General features: G+C 47.2%; 1 protein-coding gene across 1 annotated transcript in view; it reads right to left on the reverse strand.

Annotated features, from left to right (window-relative positions):
- LOC309559987 (H-2 class II histocompatibility antigen, E-S beta chain-like) overlaps positions 1 to 20,590 on the reverse strand; it is a 71,591-nt gene extending 51,001 nt beyond the window's left edge. Inside the window, 2 exon segments of the mRNA XM_082263469.1 lie at positions 20,378 to 20,521; positions 20,524 to 20,590. Coding sequence (XP_082119595.1) covers positions 20,378 to 20,521; positions 20,524 to 20,575 — 196 coding nt within the window. The 5' untranslated portion in view covers positions 20,576 to 20,590.
- Positions 20,591 to 23,014: the final 2,424 nt, after the last annotated feature.

A 23,014-nucleotide genomic window follows, 5' to 3' on the forward strand; every position in this document is an offset into this window, starting at 1 on the left:
CAGCGTCAGTCAGGCTTGTATTATGAGCGGTTGCACGAACACCTTGTGAGTGCAGACCGTGGGTTGAAATAGCCGCTCAGAGCGGCGCCTAGTGATGACATCATCAGTTGTTAAAGAGACATGCAGCTATATGCGTTCCACCTACCTGAATGGTGGAACGCAACCCGGAAATAAGAGGCTAGAAGGTACTGAAGGTACCAGGATCTTACAGTGTGCTGGCTCTTGTCCACTGACTTTCCCTGGAGTGATCCCCTTCCTGGGCAGACCCCTGGCAAGCTCCCTGTTACTCGCGGACACTGTTTTTTGCAGGAATCTCTGCCACTGCTCCGCTGTCAGTTTCCACTGGACCACACTGCTCAGCCCCACACTTGTGGTCCACAAGGCCGACTGCCTGTAACCACTTTCCAACCTGACAGGAGGAGAGGCAGCCATAACCCTCCTCCCGGGACCTGGCTTCCCACCCAAAGACCCCCTGTCACATGTGCCCTTGGCTTTTATAACCAATCCCAGGATGCAGCACTGTAGTGCCCTCCCACTGGGACAGCCACAAAAGCCTGTGTGTCACTGGCTGGGTTTCCTCCACTGTCCAACAGGCTCTCCTATTGGATACAGTGGGGACACTCCCTCAGGCCAAGTGAATCACACCTTTGCATGTAACAGGCAAAACAAAAAATCCTGCTCCCTGATAAGCAGGAGAGCAAATAAATGCCTTTACCTAGCCCCTAACTAGGAGGGTGCTACAGCTGATTATAATCTCGAAAGACCTGGTGGCTGATTCAATTGCAAAGTGTCTGTGGTCAGTGTAACAAGAACTGTAGTGACTGGTGTCTGAACTCTGAGCAGGTTTTCTCTCACCAAATCCTGATGTCCATCCATGAGGATCCTGGAATGACAGGCAATGGCAATCCTCCACGCTCTGTGGCCTCAGGATGGCTGTGCTCTGCTGTCTTTGTGAGTCCCACCAACCTCACACGATCAGTGATGCTGCAAGGATGTCTGCGATGCTGCGATGAACATCTGTCCCTCCAGGACTGAGTCTGTACGCAGATAGGAGGTGTGCAGTAGGCCGCAGCCTGCTATCTCTTTCTCTGTTCAGCAGAGAGATGTGCACACGGTGGATCCCAGGAGGCAAGAGGCTCCAAGCCCGTTAAGCAGATACCTTTATAGCCTCTCCCAAGATGCTTCACTGTTCCAGGGCTTGCTGGGAAAGATAGTTCTTAAATAATCCAGCCACATAGTAATCACTTTACAGAAGACTACAGTCCCCACAATGCATTTCTTCCAGTCTCAGGAGTATGATGCATGAAACCTGAGACTAACACCAGAGGTACACAGAGACAGTCTGAAGGAGCAGAAAGTAAGTCTGCATTATCAGATAATGGCAGTCCGCTACAGGAGGAAATCTGATGAATGGGTGCATAGGCTTTTGATACAGTCCTGATGATTGACAGAGGGCAGGTCGCATTGGTGCATGCTGGGATACTGTATAAAAGCCAGGAGCACATGTGCTCGGGGTCTTTTGTTGTGGAGCGAAGTCCTGGAGTCCCTGTAGAGGGACCATGTGGTCGCAGGAGGTCGTCCTGAGGGCCAGAGGAGCGGTTGTGAGGAGCTGAACCCAGAGGTCCAGGGAAGTTGACTGAGAGGGGAGACACTGGAGACCCTGTGGCTGCAGTATCGTGAGTACAGGGACTCGTGTCAAGGGGCCTGACCAGAGGGGGGCCACCCCTGCTCATAGGATAGTCAGTGGATGGGTGTCAGCAGAAAGAGGATGCTAGGGAGAGTATCCTAAAGATAAGATAAGATATTGTTCACCAAGTCCTCTTGAGAGAGAGAGAGAGAGAGGATAAAGAAAGCAAGAGACTTAACCCCCATTCATCTAAAGTGGCAGGATGAATTAACAGCCTGGCTGTTCCATACCTACAAGTTGATTTGTGAAGATAGAAGTCCTCAGATTTTTGAATAGTTAAATTGGAGTATCCCACTATTTCTTCTTCTATCCCCATTACAAAATATACAACAAAAAAATACAATACCCCTGGACTGTTTATTGAAGTGAAGAGCCAAGAGGAATGTAAGAATTGCATTTGTTTATAACCGTGTGTTAGTAATCAAGGGAGCCCGCGGAGTTAATATTCAGAAGTCCCTATGGGGGCAGTGCTACATTTGGTGGCATTGTCGTTGTACCCCTGGGTTAACAGCAACGGTTGCTACCGGCAACGGCCGAGTAGTTGACCAAGTAATGCCATGTCTTTCCAAGTAATGTGCTGGAGTGTCAGTGAAGAAAGTAATGTCTGCTCTACAGTGATCAGTGAAAGTGTATTGAGAAGTCATGATCACGGCAGTGGTTGCTATGGGCAACGAATGGACATTTACCAAAGAAACAGTATGTTTTCCCAAGTAAAGTGCTGGAGCGTTGATGGAGAAGGAATGTGTTGTATTGTACAGGAGAACTGTGTCTGCTTTACAGTAATCGGTGCAGGTGTGCTTTCAAGTGTTGATGGAGAAAGCAGTGAGCCGGTGTAACGTGAGAATTACCTACCCCGTGAGAAAAACCTACCCTGGCAGTGCGCATGCTCACAGCCCCTAGTGCGCATGCGCACTAGTATGAAATGATGATTGTTCCGTGAAAAAAACCTACCGTCGCGGCGGGTACATTAAAACAGCTGTGCTGCAATATGAGTAAGCTCCGCTCCTTGCTCTGTCACTTTCCTGAACTTGTCTACTAAATATAAAAGCGGCTCTCGGCTCCGTGATTTATGTTGTCGTACAGCCGCCGCCGGTTTAATATTTAGTAGCCGAGACCAGGGAAGTGTCAGGGATAGCAGTGGAGATGACTGATATTTCTGGCGAGCTGTTTTAATGTAAACCGCCGCGTTACAGACACTTTCGTACACCGGAAGTGACGAGGGGTAGGTTTTTCTCACGGGTAGGTAATTCTCACGGAACACCGGGACGCAGGGATCGGTGTGTCGGGGGTCATGTCTGTACATGTACTGTGAAGAAAAGTGTTGGCCGTGCAGTTAATGACAGCGGGACAAGTTTCACTGGCAGTATGGGAGATCAGTTGGCTTATGAAGGAAAAAGTGCAACTGAGGCCCAAGTACAGAGGGAAGAGGCAGATGTGTGTGTGTCGGTGAACACAGTCTTTAACGCAGTGCAATTCGTGCTCACTGAGCAGAGTTGTAGCAGCAGCGAAGGGGTTAGTGCACCACACGAGAACGCGCAATAAAAAGATCTGCCTTACAGGAGGAGCCACCTCCAGAGAGTCAGCTAGTCTGGAGTCGTGGGTGGAATCGCCGCCTGCGAGCTGCCAATCCGAGGGGAGGAAGAGAGCTGAGACATCACTTCCGCCATCTGGTGTAGCTGAGGAGCAGACACATGTGTGGGGGAGCAAGATGGTGGATGCCAGAGTGAGCCTGGAGCACAGGGGCTATCCCACGTGTTGGCGGAGTACCTGAGAAGCAAGCGGAATCACTGAACTCGACCCTGTGGGACACAAGAGTGCGATTGGTGCCCATCAGGAAACTGGCTTTGTGCAGCGGAGGGGGGACAAGCAGCATCTTGGGCTGGTATGTAGCCGATGCCTGAATGTGTAAATGCAGCTGCGGACGTGGAGTCAGTGTTGGCACTGTGGTGATATGCTGATGCAGGCGGTGCGGAGTGATTGTCGGCCCAGAAGACAAAGTGTGAGCTGGGAGATAGGAGTCACTCGATAGTTGCTCACACCACGACAGGGATCCCTGTGGGCAGAGGAAGAGGAGTATTGAGAGCACTGCTGGGGCTGGGACCAGTAGCGCAGACCTACACCACAGTATGCCAGGCCAGGGAGACCCGCATCTCGGAGGTGGGATGCACACAGATTGTGCAGTCTGAGTTGCGGCCACAAGAAGGTCCAGTAATTCCTGCAGATGCAGAACGCGCCACTCCTAAAGTTGCAGAGGGGATCAATGGGCTCCTGAGAGGAAGGCCTCTAGTGTATCCAGCGAGGAAGAGGCTGGAGCCATTAACATAAGGTCACTCCGCTTCCAATTTCTGTTTGGGTCCCTGGAAGAGGGCATTGATGTGTGTAAGTCCGAGGAAGAGACTGAATGGGACTGGGGAACAGAGAGGAGGAGCAGCTCTGCAAGTCCTAGTTCACTCAATGATGAGACCGAGGGGGCTGTACTTCGTATGCAGTGTGCCAGGAACTTAGGGTTCTGTGAGGCCTATGCCACAAGAGTCCCAGATTTATCCCCTCCTCCCACCTACACTCGGGCCCGGGATCAGAATGAAGCCTATGCTAGTCTTATCAAGAGGGAGGAGACCTTATACACCACACCTGGGAGAGGAGAGAGACAGAGACTTCCCAGGTTCTCTCAATGCCAGCGCCTGATCCAGAAGGTGGCCCTGGAATATGGGTATGACTACCCGTACGCTCCTCGGGAGAATATGGAGGAAATCGAGGCAAAGAGAGAGGGATGGTGTGATGAAGCGGTTTGGGTTTTCCTATACATCCCAAAACCATTTCGCAACCAGAAGAGGCCTGAGTTGTGGGACACCTTTCTATCTGTGAAGGCTGACTGGAACTTGGGGCGGTCCATCCACATAGACTGTGTCGAAGTTCACCACCCCAAATGGAACAGGCAGGCTTGAGCTGTTCGAATTAAGGACCCTGCGGGGAAAACTATCTGGATTCCTCATCCCGATTACTATTGTAGAGAATGCTCAGTCACTATTCTTATCAGAAGAGCTGATTCATTAAAAGGCTAGTTAGCCTGAGTGTTGTTCAAGATGTGATGTTACAGTTAAAGGGGCTAGAGTGCCTAAAGAGATTTTACTGAGTTCAAAGTTGCTGTTAGGGCCAGAAGCCCTATTTCCAAATCCCCTTTCCCTTCTATCCTTGCAAGAGGAGTTGGGGACTTGACAAAACAACTACCACCATGCATTTTTCTATGTGGAAGAGGGTCGACCCACTAACCCACAAAGATTTCCTATTGAAAGAACTTTAGAAGACAATTGGCTTTGTGCTACAGCTTTCTACAAGAAGACATGTCCACTGGATACTCTGTGAAAGATCTTTAGGGCCAACGGGACAGGATCACAACATGTGTTAGAGACATTCTGCAGAGACCTTAGGCCAGTGGGCCAGGATGGCTGAAGGATGAAAGAGGATGCCTTACAAAGATACTTTGCTTAAAGGACACTTTGTGAAGATCCTGTTGGGCCAGTGGGCCGGTTGAAAGAAATCCGTGAGTTGCTACCTTGGAAAAAGGAGGTAGTGGCTCATTGTCTCTTCAGAGAAGGGGAGGTCAGAGTGAAGGACCCCTTGAAGAGATTTGCAGAGACTCACAAGTTAGACAAGTTTGCTCAGGCTCCAGCAAAACAGCTTGTCTTACCGAAGGAGAGGACACTGTGAACATCAGTCGGGTGGGCTCCGCATTTCTTCATTCTGAACTTGTGGGTCTGACTATAATAGGAGAGATAGTCAGTGCCCTGATGTCTGAGAGGGACTGTGTCTATTATTTAGTAAAAAATATGATTCTCGGTAGGAATCAATGGTGGAGTGTTAGCTTGGCAGGATCTGTTTGTTGTCTATTACAGGTACACAACAGAACGTCAAGTCAATCGTGCCCTTAGGGGTGAAGATCTGTACGGGAATGTCAGTTAGAGATAATGTCTCCTCTGAGAAGAGGACAGTCTCACCGTAAATAGGTAACAATGTGCATCTTGTGCTTAACTTTCTTTTCCTTTGCAGGCTTGCTTGGGACTTCCGGGTCTGGATAGGCGCTCCACTGCTCAATGTAAACGTCTCTATAATGTAGATATTGTATTTAGTTAGCTAGATAGGGTAATGTCTAAACCTGTCAAGAAGATTTTTGTTTGGCGGGGGGTGCATTGGTATAAATGCACCTGATATGTGTATATACAGTAAATGTGTGAATATTTGTACAGCAGAGTCATATATTTTTCTACGTAATTTATTGTATTCACTGGCCACATATGGGGTATGCCCCATGGCCCTGTACATATTTTACTTCCCTTTTTCCCCTTTTCCAAGTTAGTGGGATACTCCGTAAAAAAATTTTGTATAAAGAATTTTTGTAGGGGCGGCTGCCCAGAGCCAGTGAGGACATGGCTAATTTTTGGCGGGGGGTGAGTGTAGCACCCTGCTAGGTGCTAGTGTGAGGGTATAGTCTTGAGCTTTGTCTGCTTACCAGAGAGGCTTCAGGTAAATCTATATTGCTCTTTGCCTACCAGAGAGCAGGATCTGTTAGTGAGGTCTGCTCATTGTGCTCAGTATGCGATTCATTCAGTCTGGACAGTGTTTCATGCTGGTCCAATAGGGAGGCATGTTGGACAGTTGGAGGAAACCTGACGAATGGATGCATAGGGTTTTGATACAGTCCTGATGATTGGCAGAGGGCAGGTCGCCTCGGTACATGCTGGGATACTGTACTGTACTTGTTGGAGAGCGGAGTCCCGGAGGGAGGGGGTGACTGCCTCCACCTCTGTAGAGGTGCCATGCAGTCGCAGGAGGTCGTCCTGAGGGCCAGAGGAGCGGTTGAGAGGAGCTGAACCCAGAGGTCCAGGGAAGCTGACTAAAAAGGGAGACACTGGAGACCCTATGGCTGCAGTATCATGGGTACAAGGACTCGTGTCAAGGGGCCTGACCAGAGGGGGGCCAACCCTGCTCATAGGATAGTCAGTGGATGGGTGTCAGCAGAAAGAGGATGCTAGGGAGAGTATCCTAAAGATAAGATAAGATATTGTCCACCAAGTCCTCTTGAGAGAGAGAGAGAGAGAGAGAGAGAGAGAGAGGATAAAGAAAGCAAGAGACTTAACCCCATTTATCTAAAGTGGCAGGATGAATTAACAGCCTGGCTGTTCCATACCTACAAGTGGAGTTGTGAAGATAGAAGTCCTCAGATTTGTGAATAGTTTAATTGGAGTATCCCACTATTCCCTTCTCCTATCCCCAAGTCAAAATAAACAACAAAAAACACAATACCCCTGGACTTTTTATTGAAGTGGAGAGCCAAGAGGAATGTAAGAATTACATTTGTTTATAACCGTGTGTTAGTAATCAAGGGTGCCCGCTGAGTTAATATTTAGCAGTCCCTACGGGAGCAGTGCTACAGTAGCTATACCATAAACTGGACAAATGAGGACCTTCACAGGTATCCAACAGTAAACCTTCATGCTTTCTTCATAAGCCCTTGCATGCTGCACATCTGGGTTATTTCCAGAGGGTTTCTATGACCCTGTGAACAGGAGGGGCTCAGAAAACCCTCATATAGTGTAATGATAACACACAGTAGTACAGACAGTTGTTTTCACATGTATTCATCGAAACATACTTTAACCAATTAGGACCAGGCCTATTTCTAACACTTGTTGTTTACAAGTTATAATCAGCATTTATTGCTAGAAAATTACTTAGAACCCCCAAACATTATACATTTTTTTTAGTAGAGACCCTAGACAATAAAATGGTTGCAATACTTTGTCACAATGTATTTGCTCAGCGGTCTTACAAATGCCATTTTTTTGGAAAAAATACACTTTTTTGCATTAAAAAATAAGAAAATAGTAAAGTTAGTCCAATTTTTTTCTAGAATGGGAAAGATAATGTTACGCTGAGTAAATAGATACCTAACATGTCATGCTTCAAAATTGTGCACGCTTGTGGAATGGCGGCAAACTGGTACTTAAAAATCTCCATAGGCGGCGCTTTACAAATTTCTACAGGATACCAGTTTCGAGTTACAGAGGAGGTCCAGGGCTAGAATTATTGCTCTCACTCTAACAATCGCACCGATACCTCACATGTGTGGTTTGAACACCGTTTACATATGTGGGCGTGACTTGCGTATGTGTTCACTTCTGCACGCAAGCACAGAAAGACAGTCGCTTTACATTTTTTTTTCTTATTTATTTTACCTTTAAATTTTACACTGTCCCTTTAAAAAAAAACATTTTTGATTTGATCACTTTTATTCCCTTTACAGGCGGTCCCCAGGTTACAAACACAATAGGGACTGTAGGTTTGTTCTTAAGTCGAATTTGTTTGTAAGTTGAAACAGTGCATTTTTAAGTGCAACTTCAGCCTGTGCAGGGATGTGGGATTTTTCAGGTGCTTCTGGGTGTGCAGTCATGTTATCTGGGGCTCTTGTGGCCATGCAATACATACACTACTGCAGTGTGTAATATGTCTGGCGGTGCAAGATGGCTGCTCAGCGGTAACTGTGACCAGTGTGGAGCACAAGTGACCGAAATTGACATCCGTTCGTAACTCGGGTGTTCGTAACTCGGGGACTGCCTGTACAAGGAATGTAAACATCCCTTGTAATAGAAATAAGCAGGTCAGGACCTCTTTAATGTGAGATCTGGGGTCAAAAAGACCTCAGATCTCACATCTACACTTAAAAGCAAAAAAAAGAAAAAGTAATTTTTTTCAGAAAGAAAATAAAATGGGACCTTTAAGTTCGTTGGACGGTTGCTCTCATCCTCCAAGGTTATAACGTCGAGTGGGAGCCATCTTTTTTTTAATTTATATCTTTATTGGTGATTTTTTATATATACATACATTTCAAACAAACATTGTCATGATCTGACCAAACCCTACCCCCTTACCTCCCCCTCCCTCCTCCCCCCAATTAAACCAAAAAAAAAAAAAAAAAAAAGTTTTTATACTTTTATACACTCATTCCCAACATTTCTTCGTATGAAGATGTATTCCATACTATATTACCGTACGCCAGAAGGGGTATGGGGACCGTCCCACCGCAGCCTGGACCAGGCTCCGCCCAGGGTGACCCTCTCTTAAACTCCCTTTAAGAAGAATTGGCTTTCAAGTATTGCACCCAGGGTCTCCATCTCAACTTAACTTGATCCTCTGAATTTCCCAATATGGCGGACAGTTCTTCCATCTTAAAAATCTCGTTGACCTTCCCACACCACAACTCGTAAGTTGGGATCACTGTCTGTTTCCAGAAAATAGGTATGCATGCCCTTGCTGCATTCAACAGACGCAGAGTCAGGGACTTCCTGTAGCTCCGCACTGAGCTTCCTGTCAAATGCAGCAAGCACAACGCGGGGTCCTCTAGTATATCCACCTTGGCTATATGTTTTATAGCCACTGCTATCTTATTCCAAAATGGCCGCACTCTTTTACATCCCCAAAAAATATGTACCATATTTCCATCCTCCAATCCACACCGCCAGCATTTTCCTGAGACCGCCTCTTTTATTCTGTGTAATAGTGATGGGACTCTATACCATCTGGTTAGAATTTTATACCCTGTCTCTTGGATCTTACAATCTAGTGACGATTGGTGAACTAATCTCAGGATCTTATTTATTTGCTCTTTTGACCACACGGTGTTTAACTCCTGCTCCCATTTTTGGATAAACGGCAATTGTTGGTCTCCCTCATCTTCTGACAATTGTGTATAGAACCTTGAGATCAAATGGCCCGTCGCATTACCTGTTCTACACATATTTTCCAGATCCGTTAGCTCTCGTGGTGCATACCCTTTCTGCCGAACTGATCTAATATAATTATACAACTGATAAAGGCTGAAATAATCTAGCGATTCTCCTGCACCTGTCCTAAGTTCTTCTAGGGAGGGCATAGGCCCATTTTGCCATATATCACCTAGTCGCCTTTTACCATTCTGAGCCCACCTACGGAGTCTGGCATTTATACACCCCGGGGGAAAATCCGGGTTCCCCAAGATCGGTGTCATCGGAGATATACCCGGGGCTACCCTCCAATGCGACTGAATTCTCTTAGTTTCTTTTATAAGCGCTCCCACTGTAGGATGTTTGAGAATAGCGTCTTTTGATTCGAACACCGACTATGGGGCTGGGGGGGTTAGCTGACCTGTTTCCTCATTCTCTAAATCCACCCATCGTTTGGTAAGTTTATTGCAGTGCCAGTCTACCACCCTTACTATATGGACCGCCCTGTAATATCTCAGGATATCTGGTAATCCCATCCCACCTCTTACTTTGGGTAAGGCCAACGTCTGCATCTTAATTCTCGGGGATTTGTTTGCCCAAATATAGGCGCGGAATATGCCCTTGATTGATTGAAATAATTCTTTTGGAACTGCTATTGGAATTGTCTGCATTAAATACAAAATACGGGGTAACACATTCGTTTTAATAACGCTACAGCGCCCAAACCACGTCACTGCCAACAGCTGCCATATTTTAAGATCTGCTTTAATCTTTCCTACAAGCGGAAGGTAATTCTTTCTATAGAGATCCGCGGGATCTGCCGTTAACTGTATCCCTAAGTATTTCAGCGTATCTGAGGCCCATTGAAACGGGAACACTGTTCGAAGTGCTCTCTCTTCTTGGTCAGATAACGATATGTTGAGTGCCGCTGATTTAGTTACATTAATTTTATAATTAGAGAACCCACTGTATGTTTTCAGGGCGTCTAGAATATTTGGTAATGAAAGAGAAGGGTTAGTAGCAAAAAACAGCAGGTCATCCGCAAACGCGGCCACCTTGTGTTGTTCCCCCCCGCTTTGGATTCCCGCTATATCCGGAGAACTCCGAATTCTGCACAATAGGGGTTCCAGATACAACACAAATATAAGCGGAGATAGAGGGCACCCCTGCCGTGTGCCATTAGAGATAGGGAAGTAACTCGACCTCCATTCATTTACCCTAACCGCAGCCGTAGGGACCGTATAAAGTGCCAGTATAAATTGCAGCATTTGTGGTCCCAGGCCTATGTATGACAGGGTGGCCCGGATAAAATCCCACGCCACCCTGTCAAAGGCCTTTTCCGCATCTGCTGCGAAAAGTACCATCTTCTTCCGTGATGTACGTGCCCGATGTATTAAATCTATGGCTCGGATTGTATTGTCCCGGGCCTCCCGGGTAGGAATAAAGCCCACTTGGTCGAAATGGACCAAGTCTGCCATATGTGGTAAGAGCCGATTTGCTAATATTCTTGCGTATAGTTTCGTGTCTACATTTATCAAAGATATCGGGCGATAGCTTCCACAACACAGGGGGTCCTTCTCCTCTTTAAGTATTAGAGTAATATGCGCCCGTAAAGAATCCAACGGGAACGCCGGTCTTCTTCCCACTTCATTGAAATGTGATAGTTGGGGGTTCTTTAAACGCTCCCCAAATTTCTTATAATAACTTAAAGTAAAGCCAACTGGGCCAGGTGCCTTATGTGCCTTGGTCTGTGAAATCGCAGTGGCCAACTCTTCCCCCGATATCTCGCCTTCCAAAGTCAGTACTTGGTCTTCTGAAAGTGTACGCATGCCCGAGTCTCGTAAATACTCCTCTGCTTCCCCTTTTCTGGACTTTTCTTGCTCCCTATTTCCGGTAGGTTATATAGTGACCAATAGAAAGAGCAGAACTCTTCTGCTATGTCAGCTGAAGTGTGAATCTCCCCACCTTTTGTATTTCTAAGACGTAGAATTTGAGTTAGTCTTTTTGGGCCCCTCAATGCTCGTGCCAACATCGCCCCTGGTTTATTTGCGTATTCATACAGGTGTCTTTTCAACCATAACATATTTCGTACTGTCTTTTGGAAAAGTATCTGATTCAATTCCTCTCTTACCCGCATGAGAGGGATCAAGTGAACTTCCGCAAGCGTTCTCTTATGCTGTCTACTCAGATGTTCAATTTTAGTTAGATATTCTTTAATTTTCGCCTCTCGCTCTCTTTTGCGCTGTGCACCCAACTGTATCAGAACCCCTCTTATCACTCACTTGTGCGCTTCCCAGATCGTGGAAGGTGAGAGCGACTCCGATGTATTTTCCAAAAAGTAGTTATGTAACGCCTCATCTAGCTTCCCCTCCGTTTCCGAGGATTGTAATAAGGCCTCATTTATGCGCCATGATCTTGGACTACAGTTTTTTGATTCCCACTCTATACTCACATACACCGGAAAATGGTCAGAGATTGAAAAATCTCCGATATCTGAGTCTGTCACTAACGGCAGGTCTGCCTGGGAAACCAGGATTCTGTCTATCCTACTATATGCCTTGTGGATTGGAGAATAGAAAGTGTAATTTCTCTCCCCTGGGTGCATCAACCTCCATGGGTCGATGAGGCCCAGGAGGGAGATCTCTTTTTGTAGCCTTCGTAATTTAGCAAATGACATATATGAGCTTCTTTTGGAGGTATCCAACAGAGGTTCTGGGGCATAATTAAAGTCACCTCCCATCACTAAGTGCCCTTCCCGGAATTCCAAGACAACTGGAATCATTTTCTGTAAAAACATTACATGCTCATAGTTGGGAAAATAGACATTTACGAGGGTTACCTCGACCCGTCCTATCCACCCCTTCACCAACACGAACCTACCCATTGGGTCAGCCAATTCTTCTTTCAGGGTCCAATTCATAGCACTTGATATTAAAATGCTCACACCCTTTGATTTAGCAATAGGGGATGTAGCGTGGTAAACCCATGGAAAGTCTTTATTGTACAATTTTGGTACTGCATCTTTGCGGAAGTAGGTCTCCTGAATGAAAGCTATTTGTGTAGCATCTCGTTTTAGATCCCCCATAAGTCTCCTACGCTTCTGTGGGGTTGATAGTCCCCTCACATTATAGGTCATAATCTTACAACCTGCTGCCCCCCCCTGGGTCGCCCCACCTCCAGCCACCATTGTGGAACGGTCCCCTGCCCCCTACGGCCACACAACCTATGCGGGGAAAAAAAAAAAATTGAGAAGAAAAGAAACCCCCCTTCACCCACACAAGTATGTATATACTGTTTAATACCCACTACCCCTACCCCCCTCTAATGGTTATCTAAACCAGCGCAACCAGGCGCTATCTACTGAGGGGGCCGTGGTTCCCAAAACCCAGCGAGCAAGCCACTGTACCTGGACACTCTCCTTCAAGAACACAAGAGGGAAGAAAAAAAAGAAGAAAAGGCTGGGCTCCAAAAATTGGAGCTAAGAAAATGGGCTCTACTCCCTCTCACCCCTACCGTGGTGGTAAGGATGTAGTCCCTGTCTTATCACTGGCAGACAGTAAAACTATAAATTTAAAGTGTCCAGCTAGAGGAGCTCTAACTCGGCGGACGATCGCCTCCCTTCACATAATGTCAATGTCCTACTCCCCCCCCCGCCCCAGAGACCCCCTCTTACACCTCCCAATCTAGTCAAACTACCCCGAGCCAGGTCGCAGATAAAGGGGACTTGATTGCTACATGGTCAGATCCCTTGCTTGTGCCTTCTACTCCTATCACTCTATGGATTCCCCTCACCCTTCTCCCATCTCCCTTCCTGAGGGCCCCGGGGCCCCCTCACCCCCCCTTCTGCAAAACATCTACCCTCCCCTCAACTCCATCTTAACCCTTCAGACTTACGCTAGGTCCTGGGAGGATCTCTCTTACTCACTTCTAGTTGCTATTAACCATAACTATTCCCTGAGTCACTATATCCTCTGTATATTCCCTAATAGTGATTTAAATTCGGTATTATTAAGTCTCACATATCTTCTTTTTTATGTCTTAAGCGTGTCCCGCACAAAGTGAGGGAACACTCTCAAATTACCTCTACCTCAGTGCCCCCTTCCCTCTTAACCCTTAAGATCGTGCTCCGGCCCTCCATGGCTGGCGGGGGCACGAACAGAAACAAAAAAAAAAAAAAATGTATAAAAAAACACCTTGTGAAGTTATAGTTGATTTCTACAGATACAAATATATAATATCCAACTTTCCTGTGAAAAAAAAATAATCCAAAAACGCACACCACAAATCCCCCATAAGAAAAACATGAAAAAATAACACAAATCACACTAAAAGTAACCCCCCCCCCCTTCCCCTTCGAGGGTGACTCAGATAGTAAGGACATATAAGAAGTAAAACAGAAAAAAATGCAGAAAAAAACAACGCACATATCTTGACAAAGCAAATGTTCAAGGCGGGTGTGGGGATACCAGGGACCTCCACACATCTTAAATTTCCCCCCTCCCAGAAAGAGAGGGAGAGGAGGAGATAGGGAGAACCCCAGAAACAAACAAAAGAAAAAAAAAAACGCATGGGAAAAACCAGAAAAATAAATAAATAAAAAAAAAAAAAACCATGGAATAGGCCAGGAACCTGTGTGCAGCACTTTTAGGTTCGTTGTATTAATGTCTCCTTGTCCTGAGCATCTGTTTTGCTCCCACACCTATCTGCTCCAAATTTCACCCATGTTGTATGACTTAATTCATATAATAGTTCACGGAGTTTCCTAGGACATCCATCCAGTCACTCACATGGATCGGGGCGCACCCCAAAAATGTAAAGAGCCCGGGGAGCTGGTCTGGCCATTTCAATAAGAACGTTTCTCTGTCTTTCACCACTTTCAAATGGAAGGGGTGTCCCCAAAATTAAGTTGCTCCCACTTTTCTTATGACCTCTAGGAGGGGTTTTATTGCGGCTCTCATCTTTAGGCCCCTTTCACACACTCCGTCCTTTGGACGGAGTCCGTTTTTCTCAGCGGGGGATCGAGCCGCCGATCCCCCGCTGAGCAGCAGGAGGACAGCTGTGTCTCCGCGCTGTGTGCGGAGACACAGCTGACAGTTCCCCATGCATCGCTATGGGGAAAATCGGATGTCAACGGACCGTCAGTCCGTTGTCACCCGATCCCATCCGATCCGATCCGCTGGACGGATGGAAAATAGGGTTTCCATCCGTCCAGACTTGACGGATCGGGTCGGGTCGGATGTCAGCGGACATGTCTCCGCTGACATCCGATGCCCCATAGGAATGCATGGGGGGACCGTTCAGATCCGCCAAAAAAACGGACAGGCGGATCTGAACGGTCCGCCTGTGTGAAAGGGGCCTTAGGGTCCCCCGTGAAAGATCTGGCAACAGTTTCAGCTGAGAACCTTCATACTCAATCTGCCCTTTTGCCCATGCTTGTTTCATTATGTCTTCTTTAAGTGAAAACAGGTGAATCCTAATCAGGACATCTGGGATTAGTTCTGTTACCGTCCTTCGGGGCGCTTTAACCCTGTGCACTCTGTCAATTTCCATTTTTTCCATTTGGGGTCTCTCCAACACACCATTCAAAATACCCACTACCGTGGTTCTGAGCTCTGGGCCCTTTACGGATTCAGGCAAGCCCTGCAGTCGAATATTATTCCTCCGGATGCGTTTCTCACCATCATCCTGCTGCAGCCGCAACCAGGTGACTTGTTTTTGCAACTGTGCTCGTGAACTTTCTAATTCAGAGATTCTGGCTTCAAAATCACATTGTACTGACTCTGTATTTACCAATCTGCCTTCAATTTGGTCAACTTTTTGTTTTAAACCACATATTTCCATTTTAATGTCACTCACGATTGCTGCAGCCATATCTTGGATATCCTGTTTTGTCGGGATCAGCTTTACAAACTCACCCCACTCCGCTGTTGATGGTATTTGGGGCTGTTGCGGCATAGTCAGAGACTCTTTGGGCTCTTCGTTTCTTTGTTCCTGCGATATATCCATTACTAAAGGCTTCTTCCCACCAGCAGAGACCCCAATAGATTGAATGTCTGTAGCTTTGGGCCCTTTCTGCTGAACTGCCATTCCTGAGTTTGTTTGGCGTTTCTGTGATGCCTTGGTCCCAACAGTGCTTCGTGATGCCACTGTGTGTCTCAGAAAATATGAGGTAATGTCTGTCCTTCTCTCTAGGGCTTGTTTCTGCTCCGGGCTGGCTGCTTGAGTCATATATACAGGGGAGACCAGCGACCTCCGCATCTACTGTCCCAGCTGGCACTCGACCCCGGCTCTCCTCCTCCACAGCCCCTCAGCCCCGCGCCGACCCGCACGGTCTTTCACCCTATGCTGTACCTCTCTCACTCTGAGGCAGGGTCCCGCACATTCAGCGTATGACCGCCTGCTTCCTTGCCAACACCGCTGCTTTATGGCTCCCCGAGCCTGGATTTCCCCATTACCATCCTCTGTGAGCCTCGGGCCCTGCTCTGCACCTAGCTGGGGGGGGGGGGGGAGAGAGCCCACTCACTCACTGCACGGCGCTCTCTTCCACCAAGCAGAGCTTCTCACTGCTCGGCCTCTCACGGAGCCATTGACGAACCACGCCCCCCGACTCAACGGCTGAGTGGGGGCCATCTTGACCTCACTTGACTCCCTGCACAGCACCTCAGAGGACCATGTCATTTTTCCGGCTACCGACGGCTCCGGTAAGCAGGGAAAATGACTGGGATGCGGTGGGAGGGGTTGGGGCACCTCTTTCGCCACCCATAAAATTGATCCTGCGGTGAATGAGCTGCTGAGTCCACGTTTATGTGAAAGAGGACTGCCGTCCAAGTAAGAAAATACCAGGGTTATGGCAGTTATCTGCTCACGTAACACCAGTACTTAACGTCCAAATACCAACATAAAACTGCAGCGGGCGGTCCAGAAGTGGTTAACCGCTACAGGACTAACTGACCACAATGTACTGCTGATGTGCGGCTCCTAGAGGCACAGCAGCCTACCCTCTAGGTCGCTGGTCTCTTCCAGGTTCAGGGTGTGCACTCTCCCCCACCTGCTGACTGCTGCTGTGATTCAACACAGCAGGAAATTGTCAACAGGTCCCGTTCAATGATTCATGGCCGGGACCTGCTGATCGGCTGTTTCCAGTCACAGCCCAGAGCCCTGTGTTGACAAACAACACAGGGCTCTGTACAGAGGGTATGATCTGCTTCTCGAAAAAAACAGATCTGCTGTAAAAGGAGCACATATGACACACATTACACATTGTTAGGCACACACTTGTTAGGCACACCTTGATTGCCCCTAGATGCAGTGGTGTAGCTACAGGGGGTTGCAATGGCGACCCTGCGCCTGCTCCCGGGGGCCTGTGCAGCTTGTAGAGTGAGGCTGTCAGACCAAACGGCCCACCCAGCATCGGCACTGGGAGCTCCGTCAGGCAGTGAAGACAATCAGCAAAATGAAAGCAAAGGAGGGGGGTGTCTTCTTGAGTGCTGTGCTCTCTGCCTCCCCCTATAGTGCAGTACCCAGCTGTGTGATTGAAGGCACTGTACTGCTGATTTTTTGAAAGGCTGTGTGTGTGTGTGTATGTATGTGTATATATATTAGTGATCGACCGATATTGTTTTTTTATTGCCGATACCGATACCAATATTTTGGTCATCAGATATCGGTATCGGCCGATACTGGCCGATATTTTTATACATTACAAACCCCTCCTCTGCACTTAAAACGGCAAGTTTGGCTGTTTTGAATGCTGTAATTCTTTTTGAATTTGGCGCAGAGTACCCAGAAGTGATGTCATGACATCACTTCCGGGTTTTACATGGAGACCCGATCAGAGCCGAATGCGGCTTTGATCGAGTCTTCTCTTCGGTGGCCATGCACGATGGTTATCCGGGTCTACCGGTGGGACGGGAGACCTGGGCGAGCCGGAGGGGGGGACGTCCCCTCCCGCTTCTTGTAATGACAGCGAAGCGGCTTCACAGCCGCATCGCTTGTCCTTACAAGACAGCTGACCGTCGGCTATGGACGCCGGTACCGGGGTGATGCCTCTAGCTGCAGGCATCACTCCAGTACAAGCACTTTCCCAAAATATCGGCAATATCGGTAACCTCAGGGACCGATTCCAATATATCGGGGAGAGTGCATATCGGCCCCGCCGATAATTGGTCGATCCCATATATATATATATATATATATATATATATATATATATATATATATATATATACACTGCTCAAAAATTAAAGGAACACTTTGAAAACACATCAGATCTCAATGGGGAAAAATATCATGCTGGATATCTATACTGACATGGACTGGGTAATGTGTTAGGAAGGAAAGGATGTCACATCGTTTGATGGAAATGAAAATTATCACCCTACAGAGGGCTGAAATCAAAGACACCCTGAAAATCAGAGTGAAAAAATAATGCAGCAAGGCAAGTCCATTTTGCTGAAATTTCATTGCAGCAACTCAAAATGGTAGTTTGTATGGCCCCATGTGCTTGTATGCATGCCTGACAACATCGGGGCATGCTGCTAATCAACGACGGATGGTGTCCTGGGGTATTTCCTCCCAGATCTGGACCAAGGCATCGCTGAGCTCCTGAACAGACTGAGGTGCAACCTGGCAGCGTCAAATTGACCAAAACATAATGTCCCAGAGGTGTTCTATTGGATTTAGGTCAGGCAAGCGTGGGGGCCATTTAATGGTATCAATTCCTTCATCCTCCAGGAACTGGCTGTATACTCTCACCACATGAGGCCGGGCATTGTCGTGCACCAGGAGGAACCCAGGACCCACTGTACCAGTGTAGGGTCTGACAACGGGTCCAAGAATTTCATCCCGATACCTAATGGCAGTCAGGGTACCATTGCCTAACCTGTAGAGGTCTGTGCGCCCCTCAATGGATATGCCTCCCCAGACCATCACTGACCCACCACCAAATTGGTCATGCTGAATGATGTTATAGGCAGTATAACATTCTGCACGGCTTCTCCAGACCCTTTCACGTCTGTCAAATGTGCTCAGGGTGAACCTGTTTTCATCTGTGAAAAGCGCAGGGCACCAGTGGCAGACCTGCCAATTCTGGTGTTCAATGGCAAAAGCAAAATGAGCTCCACAGTGCTGGGCGGTGGGCACAGGGTGCACTAGAAGACGTCGGGCCCTCAGGCCACCCTCATGAAGTTTGTTTCTAATTTTTCAGTCAGAGACATTCACACCAGTGGCCTGCTGGAGGTCATTTTGTAGGGCTCTGGCAGTGCTCCTCCTGTTCCTTCTTGCACAAAGGAGCAGATACCCCAACTGCTGATGGGTTAAGGACCTTCTACGGCCCTGTCCAGCTCTCCTAGAGTTACTGCCTGTCTCATGGAATCTCCTCCATGTTCCTGAGACTGTGCTGGGAGACACAGCAAACCTTCTGGCAATGGCACGTATTGATGTGCCATCCTGGAGGAGTTGGACTGCCTGTGCAACCTCTATAAGGTTCATGTATTGCCTCATACTACCAGTAGTGACACTGACCATAGCCAAATGCAAAACTAGTGAAAAACAGTCGGAGAAGTTGAATAAGGAAAAAAATGCCAGTGGCCATCACCTGCAAAACCATTTCTGTTTTGGAGGATGTCTCCTTGTTGCCCATCTAGTGCACCCATTGTTAATTTCATAAACCCCAATGCAGCTGAAACGGATTAACAACCCCCCTGTGCTACTTTACTGGCCAGATCAATATCCCAGGAGTTTAATTGATTGATGGTATGCTCTAAATAAAAAGTGTTCCTTTCATTTTTTGTTGAGCCTTGTATATATACTGTGTATGTGTGTGTATATATATATGTATATGTATGTATGTATGTGTCTGTGTTTTTTTTATATGTGTGTTTTTATAGCTGTTTGTGCATGTGTATATGTGTACAGAGCATTCCACCCATCACTCCATTCCATTCCATGACACACTGAAGAGTATTTTAACCTATCACATAACACACTGCAGAGTATTCCACCAATCCCATGATACACTGCAGAGAATTCCACCCATCCCTTGTTACTGCAGAGTATTCCACCCATCCCTTGTTACTGCAGAGTATTCCACCCATCCCATAACATACCACAGAGCATTCCCCCCATTCTATGGTACACCGCAGAGCATTCAACCCATCCCATGAAACTCTGCAGAGCATTTCACCTATCTCATGACACACAGGCTTGGATAGAAGAGGCTCAGGAACAGTAGGTCAGGGGGGCCCTTCATGGTTTCTTGCACCGGGGCCCTGAATGTTCTAGTTACGCCTCTGCCTAGATGTTAACCCCTTGCCAGCCAGTGTCATTAGTAAAGTTACAGTTTATAGGAATATCACTGATTACTGTATTAGTGTCACTCGTGTCAGATTAGCTAATGCACTATCACAGTCCCATTATAAGCTGCTGATCACCGACATTACTAGTATAAAAAATAAATCAATCAAAATTCCAGTATATATATCATCATTTGTAGATGTGATAATTTTCACACAAACCAATCATGGTCATTTTTTTTTCCATAGTCCATAGTTCCTAGTCTATCTTTCGAAGTGAGCAAGAGAGGGTGGTTACATTCCCACATACAGTGGGACAATGAAGAACGAATGTAGTCACTCTCTAACAATAAGTCTGATCACAGCAGCAAAAAAATAAAATAAAAAAGAATTTGGAGAGTTGGAGGCGGCTGAGAGCAATAGGTGTGCGAGGTGAGCATACATCCTTAAATACATTTTTTTTTTTAACCAGAGTTTAGTGTCACTTTAATTGTCAACAGGCATGTGAGAATTCAAAAGAATACATGTTATTATATAACATTTTAGAAAAATCAAGTTATATTCATCAGCTGCAAAGCCCTTTTGCAATTTATTACTGAAGACTATTTTTGTTAGCTAAACAGAAATAAAGAGGTACATACCTGCTGTATATTCCCCATGGATGATGTCAATGTGCAGAAGTAGTACAAATTGTAAAGCAGTGAAGAAAATAAAAGCTGTTTTCATCTTGCTGCTGGTAAAGCTAAGATACTCAAAGTAAAGTAATGAAAATGCAACTACTAAGGATACAATGTCATTATCATAAAATGCAGAAGACTGGGTGTTACTGGATTGGACATTTTTTTCTGCACGTCCCAATCAAAATGTTTGTATCATTCATCACTTGTTACTAGGGAGAGTTTCTCTGTAGCTGTGCTGGTTTCCTTTTGCTGCTGATTGAAAACATAGAAAATAATAACTGCGTTCTCAGGCTTACATGACTCTAGTTATAGTTAAAGTTGTAGATAGTAAAATAATAAAATAGACCCCCTGCAGGTTTAACCATTTTGACACACCTGTTTACTCCCTAAGGACCAGACCATATTTTCACATTTCTGCTATGTGTCTGTTCATGAGTCTATAACTTTGTAATTACTTATAATAAAGAATAATTGATACCAGTGGCGGCTGGTGAAGTTTTAAGATGGGGGGGTGCAAGACCCCGCCCTTCTATTTTGACCCCTCACATTTTTCAGAAGCCCCACCCCTTATCAACTCCACCCATTTTGTCCCCTGTATTTTGCTTGCGTGAACAAATTCTCCCAATGTATCACATATTAAGGGGTCTCTCAGTACTAGTATATCCAATAGGGAGCAGGGGCCCTATTATGGGATATACTGTGAGAGACACCCTATTATGGGATACACTGACTGAGAGTGGCACAAACCCCACAGTACAGACCCCCTAGCACAAGCCCCACAGTACAGACCCCCTAGCACAAGCCCCACAGTACAGACCCCCTAGCACAAACCCCACAGTACAGACCCCCTAGCACAAACCCCACAGTACAGACCCCCTAGCACAAGCCCCACAGTACAGACCCCCTAGCACAAGCCCCACAGTACAGACCCCCTAACACAAACCCCACAGTACAGGCCCCCTTGCACTAATCCCACAGTACATGCCCCCTTTCAATGCATTGACCAGTGTACAGGCCCCCTTTCAATGTAGTGACCAGCGTACATGTCCCCTTTCAATGCAGTGACAAGCGTACAGGCCCCCTTTCAATGCAGTGACAAGCATACAGGCCCCCTTTCAATGTAGTGACCGGCGTACATGCCCCCTTTCAATGTAGTGACCAGCGTACATGCCCCCTTTCAATGCAGTGACAAGGGTACAGGCCCCCTTTCAATGCATTGACCAGCGTACAGGCCCCCTTTCAATGCAGTGACAAGCGTACAGGCCCCCTTTCAATGCAGTGACAAGCGTACAGGCCCCCTTTCAATGCAGTGACAAGCGTACAGGCCCCCTCTGGCAATGTAGTGACCAGCGTACATGCCCCCTTTCAATGTAGTGACAAGCGTACAGGCCCCCTTTCAATGTAGTGACAAGCGTACAGGCCCCCTTTCAATGCAGTGACAAGCGTACAGGCCCCCTTTCAATGCAGTGACAAGCGTACAGGCCCCCTTTCAATGCAGTGACAAGCGTACAGGCCCCCTTTCAATGCAGTGACAAGCGTACAGGCCCCCTTTCAATGTAGTGACAAGCGTACAGGCCCCCTTTCAATGTAGTGACCAGCGTACATGCCCCCTTTCAATGTAGTGACAAGCGTACAGGCCCCCTTTCAATGTAGTGACCAGCGTACATGCCCCCTTTCAATGTAGTGACCAGCGTACATGCCCCCCTTCAATGCAGTGACAAGCATACAGGCCCCCTTTCAATGCAGTCACAAGCGTACAGGCCCCCTTTCAATGCAGTCACAAGCGTACAGGCCCCCTTTCAATGTAGTGACAAGCGTACAGGCCCCCTTTCAATGCAGTGACAAGCGTACAGGCCCCCTTTCAATGCAGTGACAAGCGTACAGGCCCCCTTTCAATGCAGTGACAAGAGTACAGGCCCCCTTTCAATGTAGTGACCAGCGTACATGCCCCCTTTCAATGTAGTGACCAGCGTACATGCCCCCTTTCAATGTAGTGACAAGCGTACATGCCCCCTTTCAATGTAGTGACAAGCGTACAGGCCCCCTTTCAATGCAGTGACAAGCGTACAGGCCCCCTTTCAATGCAGTGACCAGCGTACATGCCCTCTTTCAATGTAGTGACCAGCGTACATGCCCCCTTTCAATGTAGTGACAAGCATGCATGCCCCCTTTCAATGTAGTGACCAGCGTACATGACCCTTTCATCCATCCATCCATGATAATATATATAATGATATCTGCACACTCTGGTCTGGGCCCGGCCTGGGTAACTTGATATTATTCTTGCACCGTGACCTGCCAGTACCTACCTGTTCTGGCCTGGGTCCATCCATCCATCCATCATGAATGGATGGACCCAGGCCAGGCCAGAACAGGTAGGTACAGGCAGGTCACGGTGCAAGATTTATCAAGTTACCCAGGCCGGGCCCAGACCAGACTAGTGCTGTGCTTCATCATGGATGGCGGCAATGGCATTGGCAATTTGGCATGGCAATGGCTGCTGGCTGGCATGGCAATGGCTGCTGGCTGGCTGGCATGGCAATGGCTGCTGGCTGGCTGGCTGGCTGGCATGGCAATGGCTGGCTGGCTGGCTGGCAT

The sequence above is a fragment of the Pelophylax lessonae genome (genome assembly GCF_965119305.1).
Source record: "Pelophylax lessonae genome assembly, chromosome: 7".
Taxonomy (NCBI): Eukaryota; Metazoa; Chordata; class Amphibia; order Anura; family Ranidae; genus Pelophylax; species Pelophylax lessonae.